This window comes from Saccostrea cucullata, unplaced genomic scaffold, assembly GCF_032062105.1.
Source record: "Saccostrea cucullata isolate Sc308-1 unplaced genomic scaffold, CSIRO_AGI_Scuc_v1 ctg1828, whole genome shotgun sequence".
Classification (NCBI taxonomy): domain Eukaryota; kingdom Metazoa; phylum Mollusca; class Bivalvia; order Ostreida; family Ostreidae; genus Saccostrea; species Saccostrea cuccullata.
In genome coordinates this window covers 45,399-61,278 of record NW_026937737.1, presented here as the reverse complement: position 1 = coordinate 61,278, position 15,880 = coordinate 45,399, and the positions used below count along the sequence as shown (strand labels likewise).

Genomic DNA, 15,880 nt, shown 5'->3' with positions numbered 1-15,880 from the left:
TCCGATTTTTTACACAATTTGCTGAAGTGCCCATGTTTTCAATTCGATTGAAGAGTATTTTACCATTGACAAATTATGCTATATAAAAAGGAATTGTCGAAAATAACATGCACATTATTTTTATACATCAAACATACATAATTTATTTAATGTATAAAGACCAAATACACAAAAAAGAAAGTTATTTTATCTAATCTTATGTATAGTTTTCGGAAGTGATGCTCATTTCTTTGTTATCCTTTAGATACTTTATGATTTCCGATGAAATTAGGGCAACATCGTAATATTTTTAATCTGCCTCTGTCTGTTTTGGCTAAATAACTTAAAAATATACCAGAAGAGTAACTGAATGAACATCACTATTGAGAAAGTATACTAGTATAGCTAGATGCATAGGGACAGCCTAAGACATTATACAGTAACTTTTTGCTTGCCTTGCTCATTGAATTTTTGGTTATATTTGACATTTCAGTTTTTGTCCTAAAATCGAAATCCTCGTGACTTTAGAGGGTCACGTGATGACAAAAATACCGATGTGAAAAGCAATAAGCATTTCAAGATAACTTAAAGCTATTTTAACTAAAGTTTCAAGCTTAAAATAAAACAGTTAAACATTAAGTGTATCGTGTTGGGTGACATTATATATTTACATATAACTTGTATCGGATAACTGCAATCCAAATAAGGTAGACCATTAACATGTCTATTTGAATAAAAATATTAATGTTATTGTTCCAATTTCTCCATACCGCTCTGCACAAATGATATTTATTTTAATGTTCATAGCTTAAATCAGTAACTTGAGTACCAATAAGCATCTATAAATTAAAATAAATAATCAAATTTAATAAAAAAGTTTAAAAGTAAAATAAATGAAATAGGATAATTGTACAGAAAGTTTAAAAAATAAGAATGCATCTTATTAAAACATATGTTAAATGCAATAACGAATGAAATGAATAAATTAATAAATTAGAGGAAAAATTTATCCAGTTGAGAAACCTTTCTATTTTAAAGAGAGTGAGTCAAACTCCTGAAGCATAATATCCTCTGTACAATCTTTAGCATCCTCTTTCTCTTGTCTTCTTTCTATTATTTAAAACAAACACAAAAGGATTAAGGACACTTGCAATAATTGAAAATTAAGATATATGATTTTCTATATATTATTCATTTTTGCATGATTAAAAATGTTCAAATATAAATTTAATACATTATCTAAAAAATGTAATTTTTGTTTTCTAAGTTTGGAATTCTCACTTTTTGTCAATTATACTAATTAAAAAAAAGAAATTTTTGTTCTTTGGAATAAAATATACAAGAGTCTACAAATTAATAAGGGACATAATTTGATGTGTCCAACAGATAATAAGAAGACCTTGCTTCTGCATACTATTTCGGGCTTTTTTCACAATAAACTACTCTTACTCTTACCATATTGTGATAAATGCCTTTAATTCCAGTGAAAGGGCGATAACTATTGTAGCCTTATTCCCGAATTTCAAGCTTTCGTAAGGCCATGAATATCATATAAATTGAGTAAATTAAATCAAGCCCTCAGCGATACTGATTTAGATCATTCTGGATAAAGAGCGTGGAAGTAGACAGACTTTTAAAAAAATATTTTAAAGATTTTTAGTCCAATATCCTGAATATCCACTGTCATCGAAACTCCAGAGGTTGCTACAATGCCTCCAAAAAACAAGGAAGAGGGGGTGCAAGGAGGGACAAGGAACCTCCGATGGTTCGAAAAGAAAAAGAAAACTGAGCAGACGGTTGGTTGATGGGCCTCTGAATTCAGACAAACCAGAGAGCGAGGCAGCACCGGCAGTGCCCTCATTAGATGAAAGCGTTAGTAACCAGAGGGAACAGGGTCCACCACAGCCGGACAAGGTTGCAGGGCCAGGTATAAACATTGATTTTAATAAAAATTTGCACGAAGCAAGAAGCTTGGACACGAATCAGTCTGGCTCGTTTAATTTTGTAGCTCAATGTAAAGGGAGTTTTTCGACTGGGGAACAGGTGCAGGTTACAAGTAGTCGCCCATCGACTGAAATTAGCATTTGTGATCTTATAGGCAGCCATGTGCCTGTAGCCATTCGAGAATAAATATGGGCAGCTTCTTACATAGATCTGGCATTATTGTTAAAACAGGCTCATGACCTTAGGACAGACCCTCACATTACTGGGGAGTTGGTGATCTAAAATGGCTAATTAGTTGTCGAAAAACAACGCTTGAAGTCAATAAATAATATACACACTTGAACTACCGCGTTTATTATATGCATGTCAATATACCTTGAGAGGTTTCCAGGGAAAGCCCAAGAAATGATTAAGTATATGCATAGTATTCGATTGGCCGCTAGTAGACAGGGTCATTTGGATTGGTCAAAGTATGATGAGCAATTTCGCTTAAAAAAAAAGAGAGGTACCCTATATTTCATCATGTGAGGAAGTGGATTTTGAATTGGGGTAATGTTGATAACACCGGGGCAGCCAGAACAATCTGCTTCACAAACATCTCATATGGGCATACTTTCAGGAAACGCATGGGATAGTTCCTTTCGCACCCGGACTCAAACAATATCCCTGAACAACAACCCAATGTGGGGGGTCCGGATTCAACCAGGGCTATAAAATTAATAAATCACAGTCACCAAGGTCTGTTGACAACTGCTATGCCTTTAATAGGGGCTCATGCTCATTTAATCCCTGCAGATTTAGACATAGATGCACAAACGGTGGGGGACCTCACCCCGGAATCAACTGCTCCTTCAGGCAGAAATAATGCCGATACAACACTATATGACCTTGCTGCCACACCCATTAAACACAAAACTGTACAACGAATAAAAGTCATATCCTTTCAATTAAAAGGAACAGCAACTGTTAGATGGTTTTAAATTCGTTTTCTGTTGCACTACGCCGGCCCTAGAACTTACAGGGAAGCAAGAAATCTTAAATCGGCCAGAGTTGCCCCTCAAGTTGTAGAGCAAAAACTCGCTAAAGAAGTCACCTTGGGTAGGATGGCTGGTCCTTTTCACGTTGTTCCTTTACTCACACTTCGTGTATCACCAGTAGGCCTTGTGCCCCAAAAAGATGGGGATTTTCGTTTAATTCATCACTTGTCCAACCCAGACTTCGATTCAGTTGATTATTTTATTGACCCGGACATTTGCACTGTGAAGTATAGCAATATAGACGAAGCAGTATCAATGATACAGGAATTGGGACGGGGTACCTTATTGGCCAAAACTGACCTTAAGAGTGCATTCCGCATATTGCCCATTTATCCAGGGGACTTTGACCTTTTAGGCATCAAATGCAATGGAAAATATTATTATGACAAATGTTTGCCATTTAGTTCCAAGCTTTCTTGTGCCTTATTTAATCGATTTAGTACATTCTTGCATTGGCTCATTATAGTAAAAAAATCAAATAATCAAAACCAAATACATTATCTTGATGATTTTTTATTTGCAGGAAAAGCAGGTGACTCTATTTGTAAACATACTCTTGATACCTTTCATCAGGTCTGTGCTGTTCTGGGGGTCCCAATAGCTAACGACAAAACAGTAGAGCCCACAACATTGCTTGACATTTCTAGGAGTGGAATTAGATACTGTGTCTATGATTATGCGCTTACCACAAGTCAAATTGACTGAGCTACGTACTAAAATTCAAAACACCTGAAAGGCCAAAAAGGTTACTTTACGAGATCTACAGTCTATAATAGGGTTATTGAATTTTGCTTGTCAGGTAGTTGCAGCATGTAGAGCTTTCATTAGGAGACTCATAGATGCCACGATAGGTGTAAGGAAGGCAAAACACGTAATAAGAGTAACATCTTCTATGAAATTAGACTTAGTTATGTGGCTCGATTTCCTTAACCATTATAATGGAGTGACCCTCTTTCCTGAGAGACTATGGGTCTACAATGATACTCTCCAGTTATATACAGATAGTGTAAGGGGTAGGTCGGGGGGATTTGGAATATTTTTTCATAATAGGTGGGCTTTTGGTAGATGGCCTCAGCATTGGTCGGAAACAGGAAGGCTGCGTGACATGACATTTCTTGAGTTGTTCCCTGTGGCAGTAGCTATATTAGTGTGGGGTTATCAGTTGGCTAATAAAAAGATATTATTCCATATTGACAATCAAGCAGTTGAACACACAGTCAACAAACAAACTTTTAAATCTGAAGACGTTATGAAACTGGTTAGGAAACTTGTGCTTAATACCCTTTATTTTAACAAAAGATTTAAGGCAGAGTACATAGATACCAAATCAAACGCAATTGCAGATTTTATTTCTCGTTGCCAGTAGCGTCGTTTTCGGGATTTGGCTCCACAAGAAGACCCAGCACCTATCCAGTTGCCCCTAGAAATCTGGGAGATCTGACTTTGGAAACCAATAAACTGATGAAGGCCTCTATGGCTGAGAATACATGGCACACATATAAGGCTGCTTTCCAAAGTTTCAAGCATTTCAGGTATTTGTTTGGTTTTCTGTCTACTTGGCCAGCTCCGGTAGATCATGTAGTTCATTATATAACTTATATGTCAACTGAGGGGAAATCACCTGGATTTATTAAGACATACATTTTGGGCTTGTCATACATGTACAAGATTCATGGTTTTACAGACGTCACAAAATCTTTTATTGTTTCAAAGTTGTTGGAAGGGGCTGCAAGGCTGATGCCAAAACAAGATACACGAGCCCCTATTACTTTAGAGATACTGGTAGCACTTCTACAGGCTTTAGAAAAGGTCTGTTCCTCTAGTTATGAAGTTCACCTTTTTAAGGCTGCTTTTTGCCTGGCATTTTTTGGCTTCTTAAGAGTAGGCGAATTGACTTGTAAATCACTAAGAGGGCAGGACTCACGACCTTTGCAACAAAGCGACATTGACATCAGATAGAAGTCAGGTGCATACATTGTACTCTTCATACATAAGATTCACTTAATTTTGTTTTCCTTACAAATTTCAAGTTTTGTAGGTGGTAAGAGAGTAGTGTGGGTAGTGGGATCCTCCATAGTATCCTGGGCATCCAGAAGTATCAACGACAGACCTGGGGGAAGAAACCTCACTCTGCAAGATAAGAACATCTCCATAATGTGATTTGGTGTCAGGGGAATGAGATGGGAAGAATTTGTCTCCTTTTTTGAAAATAAACTGAAATCTAATCCTCCACCAAATTATTTGGTGGTTCACTTGGGTTCTAATGACCTAGGCATTGTGCCAGGAAGACTACTTTATGAAAATATCAAATGTTCCTTCCTTAGTTGCAAGTAACTGGCTCCAAACATGTTTGTTATTTAGTCTGATATGTTACCAAGTTTATACTGGCACAATGCTAAATCTGCATCCAAAGTTGATGTTATACGAAAAGATGTAAACCGCAGAGTAAAGCAATTCCTTAAAGCAGAAGGGGGTATGTCATCAGACATCCAACAATTACTTTTGTCCAAAAAGAGCTGTTTAGATATGATGGCACACATTTTAATGATTTAGGAAATTCTGTGTTGTGTTTCTCAATAGTTTGCAGGGTGGTCTCGAAGCCTTCTTAGACAATCAGAGGGATGTAAAGGTATTCCCACAGCTCGATAACATGATTTTCAAACAATTAGCCTTCACGTGTATGCGTATAAAGGTATGTTAATATTTGCATTTATGATTTTGATATGTTACATGGAAGGATCGGTGGGTGAAAGCATTAAAGGCGTAGGCGTATAGGGTACACAACGTGTTCATGGCAAGTGAAGTTGTATAGACAAGTTCATTTGGCGGAGTTCGGGGATTACCACGAATGAGGATTTCTACCATGTCTGGCTCAAAACTCTGTGTTATCTATCCTCAATACTGGGGAAGATTTGGGGGTTACCTCAGCGGCACCTGAGGGACCGGCTTGACCCTTGTGGGACTAGGGACAGGTTTTGAGGGTCTAAGGTACCCAGCTAACCCTGGGGGTGTTATCCCCATGCTGTTTTGTACCAGGGGAGACAGTAAAGAGTGAGGACCTGGGTCAGAACTTGAAATCCCTTTTCGTATGTGACGGTCACTCTTCGGTTCCAAGAGGTCTGTTCCCACCACAGTTATTTTTTCCCGTGGGGGCGCTATCGCGCCAGGTTAGTAGGGAGGGCATCCCAGTAGGCAGGTAGCGATTCCCTGGATTCCGCCGGTTTACTTTCATATATAATGTATAAATAGATTGCGACATATGTGTGCCACGAAATGTTAATGCTGTTTTATTACTAATAAATCGAGTTAATTTGATATGTTGTTTATAGTTTTGTGTCTGGAATGAACAGAGTTTTAAAATATATCGATTTATCTATTTTCAACCATTTAATATTTTCTGTTTTTCTTATGACGACCATTGCCAGTAATCAGTGCATTAATGACACTAAGCAAATCACGTGCGTAGATTTCTTGAACAATGGATATTCCATTCACTTACATGTATGCATACAATTACATGTTCATCTTAAAAACACTGTTTAAAAAAATATTTTACTTTGAATGGTTTTTCATTCATATGTAAATACAAACAATAAAAACATTTTTGTTAGTTCAGGAATTAACTTCGCAGCTTTGCACAAAAAAAAAAAAAATTCTGGTACAGCTACGACATCAATTCCCTCACTAACAACCAAAGACAGCAATATATTATTAAAATAAAATAGTATTTAGATGAAAAACTCAATATACACAAAAAAAACACAAATACAGTCGATCTTTGCCATCTGTAATTTTACATAATAAGAGTTTTTTTCACACGGAATGCAGATTTAGAATTTTAGTATTTGGCACATAATTAGAGATCGTTACTTTCACCTTTCATCAAAAAAACATTTAATCATTTAAATATAAATTAAACTAGTGCTAATTGTAACGGGGACCGTTACAGATGTTCCCCAAACGCTCCCCATGTCCCTCTTCGTGCCTTATACCTCTTAGACCTTTTATAAATATGCTAAGTATCCAAGGATTTCATTTAAGAATATAAAAGTTACAATGATATCAACTATATATCGTTTAACGTTTTGCATATGCAAGATGATTATGGCTTGTTGGATAAGCGATTAACATATCTTTCTATTCCGCGAATCAAAAAAAAAATACATATATAAAGTTACCATTTTTCAAGCATATGTCATTTTTTAATATATCGATTCACATTTTATTTCTAGAGCTACTGATTTTAACCTCGGGCTCAAAGTTGGTTTTATTCCGACGACAATGCAGGGTAAAAGTCGACTAAGGGTATCAAACCAATCAAAATGAACTTATTCAATAGTAGTTCCATACACGGAAAACGGATTTTCCTTTCTGTTCGGAATTTTTTAAATATTTTCTCTCAGGCTATTTTGACAACGCTGGTACCTGTGCCTAGTAAATTTTATATACTTTGTAAATAAATATATAAAGGTTTTTGACCGGAACTATTCATTTTTTCCAATGCTTAGGGGGTTTACAAGAGATGTTTAAAAAGACCTTCGTGTTAGCTAATGTGACCAATTTTGTTTAACACCTTCTTATGAATATTTTTTTCATGAATGCAAATATCTGATTATTTTAGGAAGGAGCGTACCTGTATATTGATTTTTTTATATATTGAAAATCGCTATTTCTGGGTATTGCGTTATTCAGAAAAAAATTCAAATAAATTTCAAAGATAAAATAAACAAAGAATGCTTTGTATTAAAATATTATTTCAAATCAGTAGAATTGAATGCTATTAACGACATCTGACTAAATAGGCTATAAAAGGCTTATATACCAACTTTGTTCATCTGCACTTTAATTTTAAACACGACAGGATTTGTAATTTTTTTCCGTATAAATTAATAGTTTCTATATACTTTGGAAACTCAAATCAAAAATTTTAATAGACTTTCGTGAAATTTTATGTGGGTCCGAGGTATTATTTGAGTTTAACAGCGATTCTCTACGTTGCCATTTATTTGATTTGTTTGGTTGTTGAGGGGGAGGGGGTATTTTTATTCTTAAACTATCTAACGTTGGAGTTGAATCTTGTATCTTACTCCAAGAACTTAAGATTGATTGTGACATTTGGGTGAAAGGTCAAGGTCATTAAAAACCATCACCTCTTTAACTTTTATCCTGCCAACCGAAATAAACTCTGAAAGGTGTTTCTAGATACATGTACATGTACTTCATTTTTCTTTTACCCTTGGGTCAAGGACAAAGGTTAAGGTCGAATTCAAGTTCATAGGTCAAGTTGATTTTGGTATATAGCTAATATCAACATTTTATTCAGGTTACCAGTGAACTTGACCTAAGTTTCAAGGTCAAAGGTCAAAAGATCTGCCTGCTTCAGTATGTTACATGTCTTGACATTTAGAAGTTCTTAATTCTGCATGAACATCACAAACTCAAGTATACTGTCGTTTAATGCATTGTGTGCGGGTGCTTGTGCATGCACGTCCTTGCATTTACTTTTGATAGTGGTATAATGTAGACATTCATTATATCTATTCATATTCGAAATTTCACCCTGTATTATTGAGAAGATTACAGCACACATGCATGTATGTGCGTTCATGATTATTCTTATATATTATGCTGTATATCTTCATAATGTATGACTATGTTCAAAATTTCAAAGGATTTTGTCAGAAAACAAGAAAGCTATTGAGACTTTTAGTTTCAGCCAATCGGAGCGAAGCGCACGTGCATGCGCCTGAGATCTTGCAATTTTGTCCATGTCATCATGTCTATACTACTAATGTATCCTTATATTATGAGTTTCAAAGCATTTCATCCAAAATTTAAAAAGTTACGGTTATATCTATTATATTGGCCATTTCACGTGTTACACGTGTGCTTACATGCACGCACGTGCGCGCAAAATGACCTTCGTTCCGCACATCTACATAACATACCTAGTGACCCTAAAAAGGTTTCACCTAGATAGGATGAGTAGTCTTCGAGAACACTCGCGGACAAAAAAGTACCGGAGAACAAAGAAAAATTCAGAAGAAGTAAAAACAATATGTTCCCAAACTTCGTTTGGGGAACATAATAATCGTTTCAAATCTACTTGATCGACTGTATTTGCATATTAAGTCAATGTATCAACCATGGGCCGTCATGGCAGCTCAATCGCTGGAAGACTCTTTCAGTGTTCGGAAGGTTGTGAGTTCGAATTTCGGATGCGACTGAAGTATGTCGATAAAAAAAAATGGGTACCAACTGTTTCTTCGCCATACGCTCGACACTTTGAAGTGAATATTGCGGGTCCGTCGCTGAGACCTTAAAAACTGAAGTTGACAATGGCGCGATACAGATCTCTCACTGCTCAATAGCCGTGTCAAGTAAAGGTCAAAATTTTAAGCTCTTCTCCGGTATATAGTGACTTCTCTTTAGGAATAAATCATTCTCGAGTGAGACGTAAAAGACCAATCAATCGATCATCCACTTATAAAATACTGATTTAAACAAGATTCTTGATATTCCTCTGACAGAAAAGAATATGTTCGTCTCTTCTTACTTTTACATTATTAATAACACTCGAATATGTTGCAAATAAGAAATCTAATTCTTGATGTCTACAAATAATCAAGTTATTAAATGTACCATTTCAACAATACTTTTCTAAGACCGCTTATGGTATTTTGTTTGAACAGAATATACCTATATAACCAGGGTTATGTATTATTATTTAATGCCGTATTATACTTGCGCTGCGTATATGTGAGAATGTGGTATGAAAGGTTGTGTGAATGAGGTAGTTGTTATTTTTAGACACTAGACGGACAGTCACATGACTTTATCCTATTCACTGAATTCCCGCTTTCACGCACTAACATCGGGCACTCTGAGCCTAGCCGTTGAATTGGTTAGATGTGTACTCTACAATATTATATATACCTGTACAGATAGTAATATTTGTGATTCCTGTGTGTGTCCCGGTAAGAAATCTATTATAAAGTAAAGTCTATTATGTTTTAATTATCTGTCTAAATGTCTGTCTATGTGTCGTATATTATATCTTGTGTGTAATTGTAATATTTCAGGTTTTTGACGTATTATTTCAACATTCATAAATATAATATTGAACCTGAACCACATTGTTATTTCTGATGTTTTACCACTGGCTACAAATGGCGCCCACGTAATTCTAATCCAGATAGCATGACAATGTTGGACCAACATTTGTTAAAGGTTGTATGGTTGGCGTTGGGGGAACAACGTTGGGCCAACGTTGGACCCATGTTACCAAGTCAACCTTTTCGACTATGACGAAATTCCTATAGTGGCCCAACGTTGGTCCTACGTAAGCAACTTCCATTCACTTTAGTTTCCAAAGAAGGAAGAATCATGGCGTTGACCCAACGTTGGACCTATGTTTATAAAACACCCTTAAAGAAAGTGTATTTACAAGTTGGTAGTAGTATGTTGGCCCAACGTTGGCCCATTGTTTGTAATACACCCTTAAAGAAAGTGCCTTATCAAGTTTGTAGTAGTATGTTGGCCCAACGTTGGCACAATGTTTGTAATACATCCTTTAAAAAAGTGCCTTATCAAGTTGCCCCTGCGAAATGATCAAGAATAATTCTTGAACTTTTAAGAAAAGTTCATGAATTATATTCTTGAATCAGCTCATGAATTGCTCATGAAGATCCCATGAAGTTAAAATTGGACACTCATGATTTCATGGATTTTATTCATGAAAACCAAGTTCAAGAATATTCAAGAATTATTTGTTGTTCATGAACAAACTTGGATTTTTTAAATGCCTGCAAAATGATCAAGAATAATTCTTGAACCTTCAAGAAAAGTTCATGAATTATATTCTTGAACTTTCAAGAAAAGTTAATGAATGATATTAATAAGTTCAATGCATTGTTATAAACTATTCATGAATAATTTGTAAAAGTTATTTAGGAATGTTCATGAACTATTCATGAATGTTCTTGCTTTTTGTAAACAAAAATGTAGTAAGTTATGCAAAATGAAAAACTGTAAAAGAAAATATTTTAATAGCATCTTAAAAGATTTCACAGAATTTTTGTTTGCCAATCATGGTAACAAAACCTTTGTTCAAGTAAACAACTCTAAAAAGTGATAACGATAATAAATAAATTATGTAGTTCATTGATTCCTAGTATAATTATGAAAATTTTCAATTTCATAGGCACTGCCATTTTTTAAAGCATTCCGAACAGGATTAAAAGCTAAAATTTTAACCTGTTTCCCTGGTCCGCCAAGTTCAAGATGTTACAGGTGAACAGGATGAATGTTTCAATCTTTAATTATTAAATGAAACGTAATTTGGTTGGATCCTTACTCATAACAAAATTTGACAAAATTTTCATTAAAAAGGACAAAACTGAACTCTTACAAATAGACAGTAACATCTTGAAAAATATCTTACAGATTTAGCGATTGCCTCCATTTTTTTTGTAACTCACTACTAATATCTGCAGTTATGAAGTAAATTGATCCTCTGGATATTCCTTCTTCGTATTCTGATATTTTCTTCAAAGGTTGACAAAGAATAACTACGCTAATAATCGTCCCACTCTACCGATTCACTTTCCAACGTCTCGCGCGTTTCAAAGTTTGCGCCTTTTAAAAAGTGTCATGCAGAGCTAATTAATAAATAGTTTCGAATTGCCAAGATTTTTGTTAAACAAAAAATAGCAAACACTATCTGAATGATTTTTCACTGAAATTAATTTTTTTAAATTAATATAAGTTTTATCATTTATTGAATTGGATTTCTTTTACATTATACCTGTACAGCCATAGTTTCGTATTCAAGTATGGCCGCCTCAATATCAGAGGACAACAAATATCTGTGGAACCACTCACCCTCAAACTGAGTACCCTAAGCCATAAAAGTGTATAGGAGAATAGACTACAAAATACGAATGTGGTTCATGTCATAGCTTCTTCACAACCATGCAGCCTGTGCTGTATTATTTACACACAATGGACAGAAAAATGTGACTTTATAATTGCACCAAAATATATAAAGCTTTTCGACCCAAGAATGGTACAGTACAGAACGGACAAGAGATATAATTGTTTAGTTGTCAATAAATTTATGATACGTTTTTACGAATATTATGAAATTTTTCTTAGACTGTAAGTCTGTTTCATTTACTTACAACTTGTTAAAAGTTTGACAAATAGAGAAAATTCGGTCGAACAATGTTGTATCGTGAAAAATGAGATAATTTAAAACACAATATTAATATAGCTGGCCAATTTAAATGATAAAGAAACATTAGTAATTCAATATGAGAAATAATGCTGTCAATATTGATGCAGTGTTCTTTAAATTACGATCATAATTTAATTATAATCTCCATTCTAGACAGTTCATAACAGATTTTTTTTTATCCTGAAGAATCTAAGTTATCAATTACATAGAGTAGTGATTTTAACCTCTTATGTTCCCCTACTCGGCTCTGGTCCCATACTTTCAAAATCAAAACAAAAGCATGTTATTAATTTAATCAGGGGCTTGTTCCACAATTGCATCTGCATGTAAAAATTGTATTATGGGAGTAATGAGTGTTTTCTGGCGATCATTTGTGACAATTATTTTTACATTTTTAGTCTTCATGAAAATTTATGAACATTCATTACCTTGAACTATTAAGTTTTTTTTTTCTTTAAACTGAAAATTACCAATATTCATATTTGTTCATCATTTGTTCATGAACTATGAATTATGAATGTTTTCATGAATTTTATTCATGAACTACTTTTATGAACCTGTTAAGAATCCTTTAAGAACCATTCATGAACAATTATGAACAACTCATAAAGGTTCTTAAAATCATGAATATCATTTCGCAGGGGTGGTAGTATTATGTTGGCCCAACGTTGGCACATTGTTTGTAATACACCCTTAAAGAACATGTCCTATCAAGTTGGTAGTAGTATGTTGGCCCAACGTTGGCCCATTGTTTGTAATACACCCTTAAAGAACGTGTCCTATCAAGTTGGTAGTAGTATGTTGGCCCAACGTTGGCACAGTGTTTGTAATACACACAAGTGTTATTTTGTTTAGGTCTTTCAAAGATAGGATATTTATATTGGGCCAACGTTTGCCCAATTATTATACTGCCAACTAATTGATGGTGTCAATTTTATAATTAGCTGCTGAGCTTTACGTTGGGACAACGTTGACACATTCTGAAATAATTAAGAGAACTTTCTATGTCCATGCTTATCATTGGATGATTGCTTTTGTTTAGATATGATATTTTCAACATTTTAACTTTGCACTTAAGTGATCAAGCACCAAAGAGTGTTTTTTTTTCTTCTATTTTTTGAATTGTGTATATGCTTATTTATTTGTAATTACCCAGATAGCAAAACACCGTTGGCAAATCTTACATTATGGTTCTATTATCTATGTTGGGTTACCTTGATTGGGCCAACAATGGCCCAACATGGAATATTGATAGCTAGTTATGTATAATAGTGCGCTAATGTTGGGCTAATTGTTGGCATTATATTATAAAACTATTATCTTGAGAGACAATATTTGTTTGGGGATTGGGATCGGCCCTACGTTGGCCCAACATACCAGGAATCTGACTGAGCATCATGGGTAGACAACAACCGGGCCACTTGTAATATCCGCGCCATTTTTAATCTGACACGAGCGTAATGAGACTGATACCTTGCATATCTGCATCCACTTTGTAAGTATTAACGAATTAACGTTTAGTTTTTAAACGATATCATGTACAAATCTGTGTAAATGAGACAGGGAGAAGTGCAGAGGCTAGGTGCTGTTGGGTCAACACTGTACAGATAGCATGCTAACATTGGGCCAACGTTGGGCCAATGTAATCGGTTTCATCGGGCCAATGTTGGCAAATGGCATTGACCCAATCTAAGTTTGCTCATCGGCCCAACGTTGGCCCGATATGTTGGGCCAACTTTGGGCCAATGTAGAGTGTTATTTTTACAGATATTGGCCCAACGTTGCGCCAACATTGACCCAATGAATGCGACATTGTTGGCGAAACGTCAACAAGAACATTGGGCCAGTGTCATTTTGCTCCTTTGCCCAACGTTAGCCCGATATATTGGACCAACATTGGGCCAATCTGTAAAAACATTTAATTATTACAAATCTGTATATTACCAAATCTGATCGTCTCTACAATCAGATAAAATCTACAACCAATCCTACTTAAAAATTCAAGCTAGCTAAATTGAATTTAAAATTCTTCTAATTTATTAAAACAAAATAAATTATCATTGATTAATTTTTTTTTGTTTCTATACAAGAAAAATAAATGAAAGTATAAAAATGTGTTTTGATACAGTTAAAACAATAAATAATTTGCTCCTTATTTAAATTGAAATTTGTGTCTAGTAGATTACATTTCCGAAGTCTACCACTTAATTTACTTATATACACTTATTGTCGAGTACATGATTAAACATTTTGAAAATGTTGAACTTGCTGAAGTTAAAACAAAATTTATGCAGTACTAAAAATGAATTGGTTTTATCATTTAAAATTTGTTCAGTGTAACGACAAATTTTCAATACGTGTATTTTATATGGGGCAACATTGAACCAAAATTGTTGTGATGATGATTATCAAGCGTTTAAATATTATGCATAAATGCCTTCATCACGCAAGCTAAACACTTCATCACACCATGAAACAAAAAAGACGGTTATTCCTTAATTGACAGCTTAAACAAATAGTGATATATTTGTAAATTTAATCGTATGTTTACTCTTTACTGAAAAAAGTAACAAATGTATTAAGTACCAAATAATACAATTTTAGTGCTACTGGAGATTCTAAAAAGACATGGAGAACACAATCAAAGAATGGCTAAGCTATGCCAAGGACAGGGATGGGGAGGAAGAAACAGACAGAGAAGAAAAGAAGGGGAGGAGACTTGGGAGAGAGAAGTGGAGACTTAGGAGAGGGATCAGATGGAAAGTGGCAGCGCCTAACTTTTTTCTGTAATATAGTGTGACATACCTGTAGTTCTACCCTTTTTTGTGTCTGTCGGTTACAAACACGATGCAGATGCCAGAAACATTTTTTTTTTGTGTAAGTAAACAAAATGACGGGATTCATTTTAGTATTATTTTAAGAACAGGGGGGTTTTGTTTATTTGTTAGACGTGCTTATTGATACTTGTAATTTACTGAACTTGTGCATAATTTACATCAGAGAGGGAGTATACAGTCATGTAACCCTACATGTATCGCTTGAAGTGAGCATCAACTTTTAATTCTTTATTAATGTTTTCTTCATACACTGAGCAATAAAATTATAGTATGTTATAATTTAATTTATATTTTGATTTCTTTTTCCTCAGTTTTTTAATTAATGTAGAGCTACTTTCAATGCAATACATGTTGATGGCAATTCTATGAGGTATTGAGAATATGTATTAAACTATTAATCTAGCATATATGGCATATATAGATAGTATTAAAGGGCTTTTACCATTAAACTGTACTACAAAAGTATATCCTTACTGTATTTATTTGTTTGTCAATTTTGAGGACAAAAGGCCAATCAATGAAGAGCAAAGGAGTTGTTATGATGGAGAGCCAATAACATACAAACCAACGTTAGCCCAAAAATGATGTTTTCCTAATATTGAAAGAATAAGTGACCCAACAATGGCTCAATAATACCCGTTACACTGGTCCAACAATAAGCCAACAAGTTGGTCTGATTAAGGGCCAATGAGCAAATTGCCGCGTTAGCCCAACATTAATTGCTTACAATGGCCCAACTGTACAAAAATGACGTTTGCCCAACATTGAAAAAATACATTGGCCCAACAGTGGCCCAATATAAACTGTTACATTGGCCCAACAATACGCCAACAAGTTGGTTGGAT

General features: G+C 34.7%; 1 protein-coding gene across 1 annotated transcript in view; it reads right to left on the bottom strand.

Moving 5' to 3' along the window:
- Positions 1 to 540: 540 nt before the first annotated feature.
- The window catches only part of LOC134248745 (uncharacterized), a 43,196-nt gene continuing 27,856 nt past the window's right edge, over positions 541 to 15,880 (bottom strand). Inside the window, exon 7 of the mRNA XM_062731143.1 lies at positions 541 to 1,089. Within this exon, the coding sequence (XP_062587127.1) occupies positions 1,007 to 1,089 (83 nt within the window). The 3' untranslated portion in view covers positions 541 to 1,006. The remainder of the gene's footprint in view (positions 1,090 to 15,880) is intronic.